This window comes from Prorops nasuta, unplaced genomic scaffold (assembly GCF_024137725.1).
Source record: "Prorops nasuta isolate Cenicafe-Biocafe unplaced genomic scaffold, Cenicafe_Pnas_1.2 PNAS00014, whole genome shotgun sequence".
NCBI lineage: Eukaryota > Metazoa > Arthropoda > Insecta > Hymenoptera > Bethylidae > Prorops > Prorops nasuta.
The window spans coordinates 5492654-5512751 of NW_027116811.1; the positions used below are offsets into that span (position 1 = coordinate 5492654).

At 37.9% G+C, this 20098-nt stretch overlaps 1 protein-coding gene across 5 annotated transcripts in view; it reads left to right on the top strand.

The window, feature by feature from the left end:
• The window catches only part of klar (klarsicht), a 45022-nt gene that overhangs the window by 16294 nt on the left and 8630 nt on the right, over positions 1-20098 (top strand). For 2 of the 5 annotated variants that reach the window (XM_066735001.1, XM_066735003.1), the window contains 12 exons: positions 7705-7947; positions 8090-8323; positions 8624-8907; positions 8995-10176; positions 10264-10390; positions 10482-10928; positions 11092-11265; positions 11683-11820; positions 11910-12015; positions 13140-13321; positions 17763-17926; positions 19101-19302. In XM_066735001.1, coding sequence (XP_066591098.1) covers positions 7705-7947; positions 8090-8323; positions 8624-8907; positions 8995-10176; positions 10264-10390; positions 10482-10928; positions 11092-11265; positions 11683-11820; positions 11910-12015; positions 13140-13321; positions 17763-17926; positions 19101-19302 — 3483 coding nt within the window. Of the gene's footprint in view, positions 1-7704; positions 7948-8089; positions 8324-8623; positions 8908-8994; positions 10177-10263; positions 10391-10481; positions 10929-11091; positions 11266-11682; positions 11821-11909; positions 12016-13139; positions 13322-14183; positions 15457-15982; positions 17602-17762; positions 17927-19100; positions 19303-20098 lie in introns of those variants that run through there. The other 3 variants (XM_066735002.1, XM_066735005.1, XM_066735004.1) reach the window with 3 other exon arrangements.

The window sequence follows — 20098 nt, forward strand, 5'->3', positions numbered from 1 at the left end:
AAAGTGGTTTAAAATTCGCAATGTAGAATTTAAAATTCTTTTAATTTTTCGTTTAAAAAATTTTTGATTAATACAAACACATCACCTTACGTAATTAGGCAGGTTGCACGTTTGCTGAATTAAAGAAGAGTACTGTAAAATTCATATTTTCAGGCTACAGATTCTCGACTGTTTTGTGGCGAGGCATCTACAATTAATACGAGCTTAACGAATTGGATAAGTGACTTAGCAATTAAATTGAATCGACTATTGTTTAACCTTCCAAGGGTCGTTTATTTTTGAGTTACCAAATCTACATTCGGAATTACTCGAGAGTACCGAATAAATCTTAGATCTGTCTATTTACAGTTCCTTTATTGTTAGCGTCTATATTTAACCTTTCCGCCCCTCTAAAGGTTAACGATATAGACTTCCTTTGAAAACATTTTCGTGCATAGTGGAGACAAATTGATAGTTTAAATTTTGCGTTTTAATGTCGAAGAAACTCTAGAATTTTTTTTAAATGTATAATTAACACGGGTATAAAAAATTCCTAATTAAATAAATTATTTAACGTTCGACTAAAATTAAATTATGTCACTTTATTTGGGTTAAGATTGAAGGTCCTTTGTATACTTTTAATAAATGATAAATATATATATATATATATATCGTATGTTTATATAAACATAAATTTGACAAGTATTTTGTTTGAATATTAAATTTTTAAAGTTTATAACAAAATTTAAAGTCATCCATAAAAAATAGTTTGAAAAACTCATCACCTTTAACATTTAGTCTTATGGAAGAAATACAAACAAGAAATTATGTTATGTTTTGCATTCATTATAAAAGGTAAACAACGTTTGACCGAGACACTGAGTATTGTTTACTCGACACAAAGTTTTTAAATCCCTTTAAAAACAAGCCAAATACCTTTAATAATTAGAAATTTGATTTTTACAAATAAATTATTTGATTAGTTGACAGTATTTGAATACAAAAATTTTGTATTTTGCAAAAAGTGTTTTTAATTTATTTTACTAATTAAAACGAGCATTAATGAATTATAGCAAGTTGTCGAACGAATGAGAAAGGTGTAGGAAGTGGAACAATAAAAATATTGCATAAAGAGAAATTATAATTGTTCCCCTCAAGGCCCCCCCACTCGATACAACACCAACTGCTGAAGCCACCTTAGGGCCATCCCGTTCAAGCCTGATTAAGCTAACCACGGCCAGTTCAAGTGTGATATAGTTCCCGTTACATGAACTGTACCATTTGAACCCATAGTTGGCTTAACCAGGCTTGGTGGGTTGGTCCTTAACAGCACGTGGTTTAACCTAACATGTGTTCAATCATACATGTATATCTTGTTGTAATACATCAGCTTTAAAATTTAATATTTCATTTAAAATTCAAATTCTGAAAAACAAAAAAGTACAGATTAAAGTTTGTTAATTATTAAAATACCTGAGGATTAAAAAAATACAAAGTTTAACTTTGTAAACACTGAGTTTATTTACATTAGTGTCACTAGTTCAGTATTGTAGTTGAAGGTCAAAAACAACACAAGTTATATTTATTAAATTACAAAGAAATATAGTAGGTTGGATGTAATAATATCCAATCGATTTATAATTTAAGCCATGAATATATCGCTCACTTGCTGCAATAACAGTTGAACAGTGTATTAGATATTTTGAGATATTAATAAATTAACAAATTTTCTAATTATTCATTTTAGAAAAAATTGAGTTAAATTACACAAAAAATTTAGGTTTATAGTTACAAAATTGATTATCTGAAACATATATTTTTTACAGAAAACAACATTTTCTGTTGTTTATGGATTATTTAGTATTCGTTTTATGCACACCTATGCAGTGATAGTAAAGTGAGAATGTAGTGATAGTATATATATATATATATAATATATACAAAAAAAGTAGTGTAAAAAGGGACAAAATTTACCAACATAGTATTGAGATAAAATGCATGTGCACTACCACGTATTCTCACCAATTTACTGGAAGATCACTTAAAAAGGTGAAATCCATACCAAGGATAAGTAATAATAATATTCTCACCTCGATGTTGCTGTGTAAGTCTGCACACAGCGAATACGCAGCACACCCTATTTGTTGTCCCATAAAAAACGACTGTACCTATATTCACGTCCAATTTTATTTTTTACTATAGACAATGATGTTCCGTGCAAAAAAAATGTGGATGGCCATTTTTGCAGCTCTACACCTTGGTTAATTTTACACATTTTATTGTAAAAGCATTTGTACTTGAATTACGTAATGTAATGTTGTGTAAATTGGACCTGATTTAAATGAACATTAAATATTTTTCAATCACACGTTCACGTTTACTCAAGAGTGGTAGACAATGATGTTCTGTGCAAAAAAATTGCACTAAAAATGGAGAAAATGCATATGTTTATTTCTGCAGCTGCACATATGTTGCGTGCAAAAAAAATTGCACTATATAAAAATGAAAAAAATGTGGATGTCCATTTTCGCAGCTCCACACCTCGGTTAATATTACACACTTTATTGTAAAGCGTTTGTACTTGAATTACGTAATTTAATGCGTAAATTGGAGCTGATTTAAACGAACATTAAATATTTTCCAATGACACACGCGTTCGCGTTTACCCAAGAGTGGCACAATTACTCGCAACCAAGCGGAAATTAGAAGAGTTTTCTCGAACGCAATTTTATTCGACGATAGAACATACATTAGATAAGATTGTTAAACGCGTTTATCTCAAATTTATCTATTTTTCTAAATTATCCCGTTACATCGCAACCTGTGATCGATATACGTACACGTTTCTCGGATACCCAAACAAACGAGATGATTATCAGCCGGCACAAAAAAGAGGAAAAAACAACAAGAAAATCTTGAAATAATTAACACTTTCCGGTTTTGACTGGCGTGGTTTTTAAAATTTGCTCGTACTCGTTATTTTGATTCATATACATATATACAAACAGGAATACCAGTAGGCTCTGAGTCATTGTACAAACGCACCGATCCGTGAAATAATATTTTCAAAGGAGAAAATCGTGGATGGAGGGGGAAAATGGGTGAAAAAAATTTAAATTATTGGCAGATGAAAGGGATAAGTGAGAAGAGGAGAAAAGTTGGAGGAGAAGCGAATTTGTGGAATGGGATATACAGGTTTGTCGAAGGGGGTGGGGGGTGTTGATTGAGAGTTTAGATAGGGTTTGGCATCTAAGAGTGGATATCGTAAATCTTTGGACGAGGAAAGAGGAGCGCAGTGGGTAGTGAAAGTGCTAAATAAATGATGGCATTGCAATCAACAGAGAAATCCTTGGTCCGTCCGATGATGCTGAGATCACGCTGATGTTGACTGGCACGTATACCGACACACTGAAATGCTGGCACGGTGATATTGGAGTGGAGTGGAGTGCCAGTCAGCCGAGAATGTGGGAAAAGGCCGTTACACTTGATCCACGCAGCCTCGTTACTATTAGCAAAACTAAGCGATTTAACAAAGAAAGAATAAACTTTCAGTTCCAACTCAGACTCCATTTCGTTGGATTCTTGAGACTTTTGTAGAAATAATTTTATGATTTTTTATACTTTTATTTTTATTTTTGAATGGTTTGAATTTTTTGTTTATTGTTGCTTCTAGAAAACTAAACGATTTAAATCAAGAATAAACTTTCAGTTCCAACTCAGACTCCATTTCGTTGGATTCATGAGACTTGTAGAAATAATTTAATGCTTTTTTATAAAAATGAAATTTTTATTATTTTTATATGGGAATAAATTTTGATTTATTTGTTTATTGCTATCTTTTTCTCATATTTTAGCTTTGTGGGTCAAAGAGGGGAGGGGATCAGAGAAATTCAGCATAAATATAAATAGAGTCCTTAATTTTTAAATTTGCAAACCTATTCGATGTTGAGATAAGCTACAAAAATATTTAAAAAAACACATTGTTTTCCATTAAAGTAAATCATCGATGACCTTGGCTAAATCAGCCAAGGTTAAATCTTAATTTTCACTGTTTATAACACTTGGAACTCTACAACTTTTGTTTGAAACATTTTTCTCTATCTTTTCTTTAAAAAGAAAAAAGACACTTTAATATTAAAGATAAATATTAAGTAGTTCACACATACACATACAGTGTTCCTACAAAAATTTCAATAATAAATATCGTTTAAAAAGAGTACTACTTCAATTTTAACGAAGAATATTAATATCTCGTTACAAAAATAATACGAATGAAAGTTGTGAGTGGAACAATATTTCTTGTCATATATATAAATTAATCATTATTTCCAACGACATAAATCATTGAAATTATTTACTATTTGCCTTGCCAACTCAATGTTCATAAATAATATATAGATATAATTTTTGACACGTCTAATTGAAACTTTTAAAATGAGATACTATATATATATATATATATGAGATAAAATACAATAAAGAGAAAGAGAGTAGTTATGATAATACGAATGAAAGTTGTGAGTGGAACAATATCTCTTGTCAAATATATAAATTAATCATTATTTCCAACGACATAAATCATTGAAATTATTTACTATTTGCTTAACCAAGTCAAAGTTCATAAATAATATATAGAATATATTTTTAACACGTCTAATTGGAACTTTTACAATGAGATACCATATGCATATATATACGAGATAAAATATAATAAAGAGAAAGAGAGCAAGAGAATAGGTGCGTAGGCGTGTATTTACATATTACAGTGAGAGTCGAATTACCAGTGGCCTGCAATAAAGTTTGCTTATCTCCGATGTGTTCAGGCTGACCGGTTCCGGTCGTGTAGATCTTGTCTAAAGGTACACGCATGGTCCCCAAAGCGTGAAGCGTACAGCTCGCAGAAACAAAAAACTATTTTTGGAAACGACGGCCCGTTTCACTCACCGACTTTTCCGCAAACTTTAACTCGACCGGAAAATTCTAATTCTATTAGAGCCTATGTGTGTGCTCATTGGAAAGCTTATGCTTTCGTTATATCGTCATAGTCTTGTTAGAGTTTTAATTAAAAAAGAAACTGGAGCATAATCTTTGGGTGAAAAATAAATTAGAGCATTCGAGCAAAACCGAATATATTTATTTTTATTAAAATATAGCAATTTATGAGGTTATAAATCGAATAAGTGTTTAAAAAATAGAAATAATGAAACTGGAGCACTAATCTTTGTGTAAAACATAAATTAGAGCTTTCGAGCACAAAACCGAGTAAATCTCTTTTTATGAAAATGTGAAACTATAGTAATGAGTTTTGATTTAATTATTGAAATATAGCAATTTATTAGGTTTTAAATTGAATAAGTGTTTTAAAAAAAAAGACATAAAGAAATTGGAGCACTAGCCTTCGTGTAAAATATAAATGAGGAACTTTGGAGCAAAACCGAGTAAATCTATTTTTATGGAAACGTGAAATCACAGCGATAGTTGTCGATTGAGTTATCGGAATACAGCATATTTATTAGATTTCTAATTAAATAATCATAAAAAAAAAAACAGGAATTTAAAATATCAAATCACTAATCTTTGTATCGAAGATAATCGAGAAACCCCGAAGCAAACCTGGAAAATCTATTTTTGTTGGAACACGATATCAGTGACGGTGATAGATTAAATTATACAAATACAGTATGCGAACTAATAAATTTTTAACAAAACCATATAAATGAATGTTGTAATTATATTCTGTCTACCCAAAAGTTACTTTACAATAATATATTTCAAAAATTTAATTGAGAAACACCAATTATACACTGTAAAAAAAATTTATTTATTTAGTTTTTTTTCAAAACCCACAAACACAACAAAACACAAAATATTTTAATTTTTAGAATTAATTATCACAAGACTTTTTACAGTCTCTCTTGGAATTAATGTTTACATTACGATTTTCAAAGTTCGATTCTCGCTTGAATTTCAGCCTCCATTATGAGAACCGTTTAGATATTTGGAACAGTGTCAAATCTTGTTTTATGCTCCATTTGGAAAGACGAGCGAGCGGTTTCTCCTGGTTTTTTATGATTTGATTTAAAAAAAATAAATTTATTTAATTTATCTTGAATACTCAACACACACCTAACACACAACATTTGACTTTTTCTCCAAAACTCATAAATATTACAATTTTTCTCCAAAACCCATAAAATATATTAATTTTTATAATTATAACCACAAAATTGTACAGTCGCTCTTAGGGTCAATTCGACCAAGTAGGCTAGAGCCCAAGTCTGACTTAAATTGGTATAGTCCCCGTCACATTAACTATACCAACTTAAGTCTGACTTGGGCTCTAGCCTACTTGGTCGAATTGACCCTTAGAATCAATTTTTACATGCAGATTCTCAAAGATCGATTCTCGCTTGAAATTCAGTCTCGATCACGAGAACAGTTTAGATATTTGGAACAGTGTCAAATCTTGGTTTATTCTCCATTTGGAAAGACGAGCGAGCGATTTCTCCTGCTCTTTTTATGGCTTGATGCAATTCGATGCAATCGAATGATTTAACTAATAGGATGAATCCGTGCTACGCGCTTTTTGCAGCTGTATCGATTAAAGTAGGATCATCCTCGATCACGAGTAACGTAATATTGGCAGCACTATCGAGTGATCGGCGGATCGAAATCGTAATCCAATAGCATTCCGTAATCCATCCGCATATCGCAAAAACCGCAGCTCGTTCCTCGTAGCAAAAATCTCACTGGCCCCTTTTATAGAGCAGTCCTAGTTTCTACAAAACAATTCAACCGTCGAAATTTTCTGCATTTTTTAATGATTCGCTTTAATTCGAAACTCGAACTCTCTCGTATCACCAGACCTTTTTATGAAACAGTTTCAGTTTCTAGAAAACAATTTAATCGTCGAAATTTTCTGCATCTTTTAATGACTCGCTTTAATTCGAAACTCGAACTCTCTTGATATGGTTTCTTTTGTGTTTAAAAACTGTAGTTCGTCTTGCATAGCAAAAATGTCATGAGACCCTTTTATAGCACAGTTTGAAAGAACTTTGAAATTTTCTCTAATTTCTACTAAATTGGCCTACTCTCAAAAATCCAAATTTCTGCATCTTCCTTTTTCTCATTTTTAAATATCTCATCTCATTCTGGATAACAAAACAGTCACTATCCCTTGTTTAACCCTTTGCACTCCGCTGTTATCGTACAGAGAGAATCATGTCCCTTCGGAGGGGACAGTGGAGTGCAAAGGGTTAAACTTGAAATATTCTTTACACTTCTGAACTCTTGGGAACTATTCGCATTGTATATAATATTAAGTGACTAGACCATGAACAGCGCTAGAACTCTTGGCTTCCACTAAAAACCCATTTTTAAGGCCAAAAGTGTCGTCTTCTTGAAATTTAATTGTTTAAAAAATTACTGGCAGGCTTTACACCTCAGAACTGTTAGGAACTATTTGCATTGTGTAGAATATTAAAAAATTACTAGGAGACTTTACACCTCAGAACTCTTTGAAATTATTTGCATTGTGTAGAATACTAATTGACTAAACCATGAACAGTACTAGAACTCTTGACTTCCACTAAAAACCCATTTTTTAAGGCCAAAAGTGTCGTTTTCTCGAAATTTAATTATTTAAAAAATTACTATATAAAAATCTCTAGATAAGTCATGTAACGTAAAGTGATATCTCGACTAACAAGATTACATTTTTCGCAGATACTACAACGAGACATAGAAGCACATGGTCGAATCGTGAGTTCGGTGGTAAAATTGAGCGAACGAGTGGTGCAACAACGAGAGAAGGAACGGGATAGGAAGGAATTGGACGGAAAACATGAAAAATATCAGGGCTCCCCATTGAAAATCGCCAGTTTGCTCGAAAGACGTTGGCACCTTTTGTTCCTTCGCTCCCTCGAATGGCAATGTCACCTGGAAACTCTGGTATCACGAGTAGCTAAGGTAAGAACACACTCAATTCCCTCCTGAAGATCAAACGCGCACTAAAAAAGACCTAGATTAAAAATTCACTAATGAAATTTCCAAACAAAGCATGCTTAATATTTATCGAGAGCTTTATCTGATAAGAAAAATTGATTTGCAGAACGCAGCGAGTCGAGCCGGCAGTAACAATAACAGCAGCAGTGAGAGCGACGAGGAACCAGTGACGAAGCAACCACGATTGAACCTGAGAGGCTCTCGGGATCGCTTGTGTCCTGACCCAGGAAGAACCGTCAGCAGACGTCCCAGACGAGAATTGAAACGCAGAGTCTCCTTCTCGGACAGTGACGCATCGTCCTCCGAGAACCGATTCGTCGACGACGGTTTTTACTTTGAGGTAAAACCGATAAGTCTGTACTCCCTTTTTTGCAGTGGAATTGATTTCAAAATGATCCATCGTCTGGTGTGGTATACGTAGAAGATTCTGATAAGGGAGATAAGCTATCTTTGATACGACCAGAATTAGCTTGGAGCTTAACGTATAGCCACCATGAGCAGTGCAGATTCGACGAGGATGAATAATAATATCCGCCTAGATACGATAAGGCAATCGTATTGATAGGAGTCGTTTAGATAGATACATAGTGGAAGAGTGAATTGGATTGGTTGAATTGATTCCATGGGCTTTCTCTTCTAGGATGAATTATGTCAGCTGTGTGCGATGGACGTAGACTGCGAGTCGTCGCTTGGCATTCCCACTAATCTTGGTTGCACGGTGGGGGAGGGCGATCAGGAGGCCAAGGCTCGTTCCCTGGGAGTGCTGCAAGTCGACGTTGAGATGCCACCGACGCCTGACACCACGCAGCCGATCGATCAGATCGACGGTATCCACGAAACAAACGTCCCTAAGGAAGATCTGGTCAACACCAATGAGAACCCCAAACGTCGTAGAATCGCTGAAGAAGCTGCATCTTTTAATACGTTAGTCTCTGTGTTGTTTTTTTAATGTTATTGTAAATGTGGATGTGGAGAGTGCGAGATTAATGAAAGAATGTAATTTTATTGTAGATCCGACAGAAAATCCAGAAATTGTGCTACGTTTTACTTCAAACACTTGGACACTGACTCTGAGGCTGACAGGTGTGCTGCTGCAGAGTCATCGAGTGTTCAGGAGGATTCGTCGGAGGATGAGTGGACCTACACTGCCAGCAGTGGATACGTGACTTCCTCGCAGAAGCGAAAGAACGTGGTGGTCCGTCTGGACTTTGGCGAGACAACGAGCTTCCAACGTACCGAGAATATTCGCTTCGTGCGAAACAATAACGAGCAGCCAGAAATTCCTGGCAGTCCAGATAAAGTGGACAAAGTGGAACGTGGCATTGTGCCGGATCTTAACGAGGGACAGCGGATAAGCGTTGAGGCTAAGATTGGGGATAACGAGCGTGAAACTGGAAACATTAATGGCGAAGGGACGAAGATGGTAGGGGAAGTGGAGGAAGTTGACCAGCGTGGAGCTGGAAAGGAATTGCAGGAAAACGTGGGAGATAAGAAAGACAGCGACGACGAGTCGAGAGATAGCAAGACTAGTATCCAAAGATTGATAAAGGAAGTGGAAAAACTTGTTAGGGAGGAGAATCCTGTGAGCGTATCGTCCAGCCTTCCCCAACTCATTCTCGAGGACAAGGGAATCACCAATAATCATCGTGCCAAATATGCTCGTATAAAGGAGTGGCTTAGACTCAACTCGGCTCTCAATTATCAAGCAAAATTCACGTCTCATGTAATTACTCGAGTCTTAACTAGTTCCCTGTTAAACACCTCTTTTTTAACGTTACCTCAATGTTTTCAGTATTGGCTGCAACCTCTGGACAGCTGCGATGCCAGCGGTGAATACACAACCGAGGATTCCGATTTGGAACGTCAATCTGAAACATCCGAGGAACCACTGAGCAGTGTGGCTACGTACAGAAGATGCAACACTTCCTTCACCTCCAATTCAACTTCCAGAGAAAATTTTGAGGATCCTGACAAGACGTTGATCAATGAACTGGATAGCAGCACGCCTAAGGTGGTCATGAGGAGTAAACAAAAAAGCAACCAACGTCCATGGAGCGTCTCCTGTATTTCTCAAATAGGCGCCAATTCCTCTATGAGCCAGGTCAATGACACCATTTCACAATTTTCAATTTCGGAGACGGCGTTGCATCAGCTCGTAACAGGCCCGCCTACAAAATCTTCGCTTGATGTTTCGTGAGTCATTGTTGAAATTTCCCTTTAATTATCTGCTAAGACACAAAGAGAAGTAGGCACTCAAAAAATTCATATGAATCATTGCAGTCATTCTAAAAATTCTTTCAATTCAACGTCAACATTGCTGGAGGAATCCGTTGGTGGATGTGATGGCAGAGTAGCTAGGAACAGTCTGCTGAGGAAGAAAAAGAGCAGACTTCGTCGTAGGAATTTGGTGAGAGGGATTGATGAAACGAAATTTTTATTTTAGAATGTACATTGTTATTGAATTCACCATAATATTAATTGTGAAAAAAATCTTTCAGGGTCGCAAAAGCGAGTCAAGTTCAGAAGGAGTACAGATGAACAATTCCGGAGGCAGCGACGCCAGTAACAATCCAAGCTCACCGAGGAAAACGAACGCTCGAAGGTTGAGCAAAGAAAAGTCGACACTGGTAAAATCTGGCTCGTTCTCTGGTTGTTCGGCTCCTCAGCAAATGTCAGTCGAAAGGATGATAGTCAGCGATCCAGCTCCACCATTTTGGTTACACAATAACGTCAACGTGAAAAAAACCAGTGCGATCTCCAGCTCGGAAACTGACGAGGAGGAACGGGTTTGCGTGAAAGGTCACAAGTATGGCGACAGTCTTCTGCTAGACAACGTTTTCAATAGCAAAGAATTATGCAACAGACAATTCAACGTTGACAGCGATGTGGAGATGAATAGCCTTGGCAATAATTCATTCTCCGAGCAAGCTTGGGATAATTATCAGGTATTGTCCAATCAACTTTCGATAAGATACAATTACTGCAATTAATTAGTCGTCCTCCGTTGCTGTTATGGAATCAAAGTGATAAAATCAGTTTTATATGCTTTTCTCGTAATTATACTAATGAGTAAATAGTGATTTAATGCTGAAATTAAACGATTGACAGGAAAAATACATGAGCGAGACGTACAGTGAGGCTGCAGATGTGGAAACGGCTCGTCGATTATTGGAATTTGGCGATGATTACAGAAACTTTTTGGATAGTCAATCGGATTGCGCTTCGAGCATGGGTGTTATTCCAGCAAGCTCACCGCAGATGCCAAAAAACAAGAAACGCCATGTACGTTCCATTCTTCTCATTATTCTTGATCAACTGTCGTTATTTTTCCTTTAGCAGCCCCATATGCACACCACCATAGAAATTATTACTTCCTAAAATTATTACACCAAAGTTTCCCTCAGTGCCATAAAACTTACCAATAGTTTCAATTGGATCGTTCTTATACTAGCACAAAATCTGGCTCAAAATGCAGCTCAGATTTAATTCCATCCAGTTCGCGTATTATAGAGGCTATTTTCCTTCTTAGATAGTACATTTGTAAGTTCTGTAGAACGGAAATAAAGAATTTCTTACGTTGACTCAATCGATTGTTCTTTTCTTTTGTGTCTTTTGCTGTATGCTTGCGTGTGCGTGTGGGGCATAATATTGAGGATAGTGAGGAGTATTATTAATGGCTGTTGATTGGTTATGTTGTAGGAAGTAATAGACACTACGGAAGACAGCGATAGTGACGTGGACAACTTACGTAACGTCTTGGACAAGTCTCAGGCCCAGCTTGCTTTTTCCGAGAACCGATTTTTAAGATCTAACGGTACTGCGCCAGAAGAACACCACGTACGTATTGACCTCTCCCTTGGCGTGTTTAGATCCAATAATTGATTCTCCGCAATCAGCTTTATCGATTAATTAAATCTCTTTTTTAGGCGGAGATCGAATGCACGTGCAGGGAAAATCTGAGATTGCTCAATGCTTTCCTCGAGCCGACAGGAATTTCCGTTAGGAGTGAAAAATACGCCAGGCAAATTCGCGGTTGGTTTATTATTATTATTAGTTTTATTATTTCCCTCAACATTTTTCCTGGATTCTTTTAATTGGAAAACATCAATTATTTCCTTACGTCCACTTAACGAAGCACCCCCGGGGGCATAACCTTGGCATAACAGGCGTGGGTAAATTACGTAGGCGGTGATTGGAGTTTAACGCTCCGTGTCCGATTCGTTCGCTCCTTATAAGATGCTGCTTAATGGAAACCAATTGCATCGATGCAAAATAATAGAATCCCACGATAAGCAAGTATTCCTTAGGATTTAATTGACTAGGAAGAATATAGTTTTTTTTTTTCAAATATAATAAACTATAAAGTACATAGTAATTAACTATGAATTTCTTAATTTTACAAATAGGATGGATCTAAATTAAAACGAGGATTTGACAAAAGAAGAGAATTTCTATTGGATTGCAAGAAATTACGATAGTCTAATGAATAATTAATGTTCGTGGAACAGTCGTATCTCTCCAGTGAATCAGGCATTCCTACCAAGAGCCTCCCAGACTCGTTTGAGCTCTTGTGTAGCGCAGGACCGTTAGGAAAACGTTCGCATCAATCCGTTTCGCGCTTATTCAGGTCTGGTCAGCTGACTTTGCCACTGCAGACCAGTTTCATTTCGCCAGCCAACAAACTCGTCACGTCAAGTTTTGGCTGCTGCTTTTCATTAACCAAAAATACTAAGTTTAACAGTGTCTAAACGTCAAAACAGTTTTTAGTGTAACCTTGATCGATCTACGTTTAAGTAGTTATGTAAATTGAAGCCTTATCGTTAATCTTAGAATTGTCACTTTCTATTTTCGTCCAAGAGTACTCTTCGTTAGTTTCATAGTTGTTTACACCCATTTATGAAACGTTTACTAACAGTTGGCAGCTATAAGTGGAGCGTTTAAATAAATCAACAAGATAATTTTACACGATAGTCCATTGCACACGTGAATATTCTCGATAAGATTACAGTGAAAGTATTTCTCCTACTTTAGTTTCACTTTCCTTTTGCTGTATAAACAAGTAATTCATGCCAACAGTGGAAACTGTGTAATGATTTCATAAGCTTTCACAAAGTGGAGTTTTATGATTTTCTTCTAATAATATTTGCTGTTTTCAGGTATGGTCGAGCGTTGGGAATCCTTGTCGGCTAGGATGCAGGAGACACAAAAGGCAACTGCCCTTCACAGAGAATTGGCTGCTTTCCACAAAGAGCTCAGCACCATTCGGGAAAAGTTCCTTTCGTACGAGGTGACCTTGGACCAGCCTCAGTTACTCGGCGACCAAATTAACAGCATCACGGTAAAGGCTCTTTTCAGCATCGTCCTCATCTCCAGTCGATAACATAGAAACCATTCGGCAACTCCAGAATCACACTATATTCTGCTTTACTGATTATGGAGAAAGAAATTCACAAACTAGTCAGTCCCACAGTTTAGAAGATAGCAGCACTAGTACCTCTTCAACAACGAAATTTCAAGAATCCTCTGGAATAGCTCAAAATTAATTCTTCTTAAAGAATCTAGAAGAAGACAAATTTCTATATGTCGATCAAGAGTCATCATTGAGTTAAAATCCATGGTTCTCTGCTGAAAATTTAAAAGTCCATAGAAATGATATTTCTTTTAGCCTCTTGTTTATTCAGCATCGAATTTTTGTATAATTAATTGTCCAAGGATAGAAATGGATTTTAGGTCGAATTTGGAATTTTTCGATTGAGTTTTTGAGCCAGATAAGAACAGATGTAGCTAGTTGAGGGGAATGGTTGGGGCGAGGGACCGGAAGTTGGTTTGGGGTGTGACGGGAGGAAGAGGGGGGGGGGGAGGGGAGGATGGCGGCGTAAAAGCGTAGTCGTGTCGCACGTACGCTCGTCTGACGGCGACGTGCTCGGCATTGCAACGCTACCTCGACGAGCGCAGTCAACCCCTGGGCTTCCACCCCCGAGATCCAGCTACCTCCACCACCCTCTCTTACCCTCTCGCTTCCTCCCCCTCCTCTATTTCTACCTCAACTTTAGCTCCATCCCCATTCAGCTTCTTCCTCTTCCACATATTTTCCTTCCCTTATTCCACTTATTCTCCCCACCAGTCTTATTTTCTTTTCTTCTCTTTCCATTAGTTTTATCCCTATTTCACCTTCTCTATCGCGTTTCTTCCTGTTTCAGGTCGATCCTTGCCTCTTCGAACTCTCGTTCCTGCTGTTCTCCTCGAGTTCCAGTTACATTTTCTTCGACCACCCATCGTCCTCTCCGGAACAACGCCTCTGCTATACCATGAGCTTCCCTCTTCGTCTGGTCTCATTGCGAAGACCAAACACATGCTCCCTATCTATCATCAAGATGTATTAGCGTCCAACATTTGCTGCCTGAACTCGTCGCTCCTCTGCATTATGCAGCATCTCCTTCATCTCCACCCACTCTATCTATCTCCCCTCCTCTCTTTCTTACCAAATGCAGGATAAATCCTGCTAATTTTTTACCTCCCGAATTCCTGTCCAAATCTCTCCTCATTCACAGGATCCACCGAATTATCGAACACTTCTCGATTTCTTGAATTTTTCGAACATCAAACTTTGTATTTTTTTTTCTTGAAATATTCAACCAAATGTGGAAATGTTTTCAATGGCCTTGCGGACCGTTTGTCAGGGACGAGAGAATTAGAATTCGCAGCGAGAGGCGTGAAATGGAACGAACGTATCGGGATTGTAGACGCGTCACGTCCGTTTGGCGCATCCGTAAACAGGTTGTGGGTGGAGCGGGGTTTGAGGGACGTAGGGAAATTTGGAGAGAGGAGAACGCACTGGATGCGTGGCATGAGCAGCACCGCGTGCTGATTATGTTGTTTCGTAATCGCCCAATGGATGACAAGCGTTTCGCATTCCGCGACCAACTCCCCGCCAAACCATTATTGCCAGAAGGCCCCATCAAACTATCGCTCGTATCATCTCTCCTCGTTTCTTCTCAACACTCCGTTCTCTTCTCTTATGTTTCCTAATAATATCCACTGTGAACATTTATAATAATTTGTATCAGGTTAAATTAATTTCTTCATTATTTGAATTTTTCATTGCTTCCTACTCTTGGTTCATTAATTACTTAAAATACTTGATAATTCATATTAAAATTCGATATAAATTATAAGCCAAACAATTATTGCCTAAAGGCCTCCTCAAGAACTATCATTTGCACCATATTTCTTCGTTTGTACTTAACGCACTGTGCAATTCCCTCATATTTTCTAGTAATATCCATTGTGAAAATTTATAATTACTTAAATCTGCATTAATTTCTTCATCATTTGAATTTATCATTCCTTTCTGCTCTTGGTTCATTAATTACTTATGATACTTGATAATTGTTATATGAATTATAAGCCAAACAATTATTGCCTAAAGACTTCCTCAAGAACTATCATTTGCACAATATTTCTTCTTTTTTACTTAACGCACTGTGTGTGTGTGTGTGTGTGTGTGCTATTCCCTTATATTTCTTAGTAATATCCATTATGAAAATCTTTAATTACTTCATTCAAATCTGCAATAATATCTTCATTATTTATTCCCATTACTGCTTTCTAATCTCGGTGTATTCATGACTGAATATATTCCTTCATAATCGCAAATGAATGAAAAACATTTCAAATTCCAGAATAATTTACTAGCAAAACAGTTATGGTCAGAAATCCTCATCATCCATCACTTGTGTACAACATCTCTTCTCGTTTCTTCTGAATACACCATTCACTTTTCTCATATTTGCCAAAAATATCATCCCATAAAATTCCTCATCATCCTTCTCTGATCCTATTAATTCCCTCATCACTTTAATCATTGTTCTCTTTTAAACTCAGCCTATCTCTGACAGGTCGTTGCACCCTTTCTATTCAAGCATTGGTATTCTGTATTTATAGCATGCTGCTCTTCTATTCTTAAGCAAGATTAACCCAAACCTTGTTGCTTTTGTAGGATCAATGAGATTGGACCACTGGAATGTTTATCGAAGAGACCCAAGGAAATGTTGCAACTTATCGCAAACAAATGAGGTGGCCCTGAGTGAAAAGAATAGTTGGGAATGAGATTTTTGGAGGCTGTGAAAGACTCGTGGCGGGAATTACGAGGCGTAAAAGGCTAATTCTCCACTTTTACGTGCTACGTGCCTCGTGGTGCGCACGAGTATCCACCTCATAGGCATGCAAGTCCCGAACGTTCCACGAACGTTCTGTATACCGAATTCGAATCAATTGATTGGCTGTTGATTGGAAATTGAATTAGATCGTAATGCGAGGGAGAGAAGGCTGTGCAGTTGCTCTCTCCCCTCTATCTTTCTCTTCCACCCCTTAGTCACCCCTTCCACCACCCTGTCCTCCATCCTTTCGACTATCTTTATCCCTCCCCCCTCAAAATGCCACCAGAATACCAAGTCCTTCTCGTTTTCTCTTTCTCCCAGACACGAGACGAGTCTTGCCGATATTAGCTGGCCTTGAACTTTCATTTGCATCTTGAAAAGAGATGGATGGATCTCTCTATTACGTAATTACGTATTTTCCAAGAGAGAGACAGAGGGAGAGAGTGATCGAAGGGAAGAAAAGGACAGATGAGTCTATATCCAAGAAATATTTGGTGGAGTTGGATGGTACACAGCGAGCAGTCGTAAATGCGAGGGTACTTAGAAGCCAAGGAAGGCAGCTGAATGACCGCAAGGAGGTCCTTTACGAGTTCTCCTCGACGCTCATTTTCCTTGCTCGACGCCCAGCGTCGCCGGCGTCGTAAAGCCGCCGCCGCCACCGTTACCACCACCACCACCACCATCTTCCGTTATTTATGCGTCCCTCGTCCACTACTACCTTCTGCACCGACTCGTAGGCTGCATGGAACGTGACGAGTGTTCCTTGAGCGACCACTTCCACACTTCTCATCGTTCGATCCAACTCGTTAATATATCCACCCCTTTACTCTCTCCCTCTCTCTCTCTCTCTCTCTCTCTTGCAGTCTTAGGCTGTACGAAACGCGACGAGTCTTTCTCTTGAGACCACTTTCAAACTTATCATCGTTCCATCCAACTCGTTAATCAGAGAGATGTATTAGCTGTTATTAATTATAAAGAGGTGTAAACCAATATCTGATCAAGGAATTTTTGGCACCAAGTAATTATCTGATCAATGTTAGTGAATATTTGTTTGATCAATCATTGTTTATTTGAAATAAGAACGTTTAAGGCAGTGATAGTTTCAAGAAGATGAAGAATAAGTTTGATTACTTGTTATTAACTAATTAGTTTGGTATTAGTTTATTAATTCTCTTTGTGTGTAATATGTATATAATCTTTTACTCTTTTTCTCTCAAGTTTATAGACTTTGTAAAACTAGAGGAATTTTTTCTCGTGACCACTTCCACACTTCTCATTGTTTTATTTAATTTGTTAATACATCCTCCCTTTATTCTCTCTCTCTCTCCCTCTCTTTCGAACTTCTTATCCTCCCTGAAAATCCTAGCAGCCTGATTCCATTTCCACGTGGACAGATGCAGTGAAATCCCCTGATCAAACAGAGCTTTGGATTTTTGACAAATGGGATTAGAGAGCTTCGTTTTATGTTGGTATGCTCTGCTTTCGAATGTAGTTTCTTCCTCTCTCAGGGTCCTTTTTTCTCCTGGTTTTTTTGTGGCTTTACTGGAGAGGGGCGAGGGTAATTCGTTCGAGTTAGCGAAAGAGCGTGCCACTAAAAATGTATATTTGATGATGTTGCAGGCGGAATTGGCTGCTCTAAGGGAACGCAAGACAGCGATGCTCTCCCTGAACGTCTCTACGCATCGACTCATCACCGACCTTGGAGCATCAGCCACCCTCATCTTCACCGCTCTCAAGGACGGAGTTGCGGATCTCTATAGAACCTGGGACGAGATTTTTCAAAAGTAAATAGCTTCACTGACAATTTCCTCCAAGTGTGGATTGTTGCGTTTCGAGAAGCTACTTCTGTGACACGCTTGTGCTATATATTGTGTGGACTAGAAATATCAGAGGCTAGCGTTGAATCTGTAATTGAGGGGATATACTGACCGTCGCGTGACCTTGTGCAAATATTTTCCAAGCTAATGAAGCCACGAAGGTAAACAGGGTCATCCTGTATAGTACCAGGGGCCAAAGAGATTTCGACCCATGTCCCAGGGCTTTGCCAGGGATCTCAGCTTTAATCTTGCATTTTTCACTCCTCGTCTCACTGCAAATCCAAGATTTGATGTGTAATTTGGATTTTTTTTTGTAATTTTTTATAAGGTTGATGTAACATTAGGGAATATTTTGTATTTTATTATTAGTTCTGGATTTTTTGATCGCCCAACAGTAGAATTGTACACGATGAGAGGAATAATTCTAGTTTCGTTTTAATTTGGTCCTGAGTACTTGATCCCCAGCTTTGATTGGGGTTTGATCCATGCAGAGGGCTCCTCGTTGACCCACTGGAGCTTACGAAGGTCAGACTTCCTGCTTCATCGTTGACGTATCCCCCCGTGTTCTTTCAACAACCTTGAAAATTGGTATAGAATAATTTTCAATTTTTTAATTTTATTGAACGTAAATTAACGATTTTTGCACTTATGATTGTTGATGTTAGAAATTAGTGAGACGATAAGTATTTATATTTCTCGAAGCGAATTTACCAAGGTCAGACTTCTTACTCTGTACACCATAGACGTATTCTTCTGTTTCCTCCTTGACCTTGAAAATAAAAAAATTTCAACAATTTCATTCAATTCTTCAATTTTAACGAAACAGAAATCAACAATATTTTCACACACGTTGTGTGTCCGTTGATATACAAAAGAGTGAGAAGATAAGTATTTATATTTACCAATGCTCGAGGGTTCCTCTAATAATTCGACGCTTGGATGTTTGCTCCAAGGCTTTCCACGTGAAGCTTATTGCTCGACCGTCCTTAGCCCGAGGTTTTCCTCGTTATTTGTCATCCATCCCTCGCAAAACTTTCCACATTAGGGCATATTGAGCTTGGCAATTGATATGCCTCAAGTAAAGTACAACAAATAAGACTAGATTATATTTGACAAATTAACAACTAATTTATCTTTCCAGGGGTAATCAACAACTGTGCTCGTTGCAAGCTGTTCAGCAGTTCAGCAGTCGATTGGTGGACTTGCAGTGTGTGCTGAAGAGGGACAAGGACACTCTGGCAGTCCTGGACGTCGCACTGCAGGCCGGGGCAACCACCGAGGTAGCCTCGTCCGTTCGTCACGTCGCTCGACTCCTCTCCGAGAAGCAAGACGTCAACTCCCAGGTACTTGATCCAATCGAGGAAGAATTCATCTATATTGGATAAATCAGCTTTTATGCTCTAGACATCATCCCAAGCTTCGACTCTTGCCATTACAACGATTGAAATTTCGTCCATAGCTTCAGGAAGGTTGGATAGGATCCATGAGGTGCATTCCTCTGCATCAGGACGCACGTACGAGTCTATCTTTTCGAGTTGATGGCTCTGCTCACTCGATTCTCTTGCCTCCCTCCTTCCATCATCTTCCACGTGTACAGGCTGCTTCAAAAAATCTCTCATATTGGAAGAAACGTGAAATTTCAATGGAACGATGAAAAATTGATTATTATCAACGGTTATTCCGTAATGGGAAGAATATTTTTGTGCAATGGAAAAGCAGTCTGATGTATCTCCAGTGGAACAGCGATATTTGTTGGGTGTTGGTTAATTTCAAGATACGACCTGTAGTGGCCACGCCCCCTACTCTTATTTTCTCCTAATATTCCTCCATCTCTTCGCTTCTTCTCACCAGTGAGAACACACTGGCCTCAGATCTCACCGACCTCGGCATGCGCCAGCCAGGATTCCTCATTCCTTATGGGAAATAAGAAAATACGAAATAAAGAATACGATGATTGGCCTCGGACTCGACGCCCTGTAGCTCTGAAACTGCGAATCCACTCACACTCCATCGAGAGCCTCGCGCACGTCAGGAACAACTCATTTCGATTGAGATGAGAGATCGCGCGAGGAAAGTCCACAATTAGACTGGCACGATTCTTCCATTGGAATTTCTTGGATTTATCCAGCGAATTCTTCG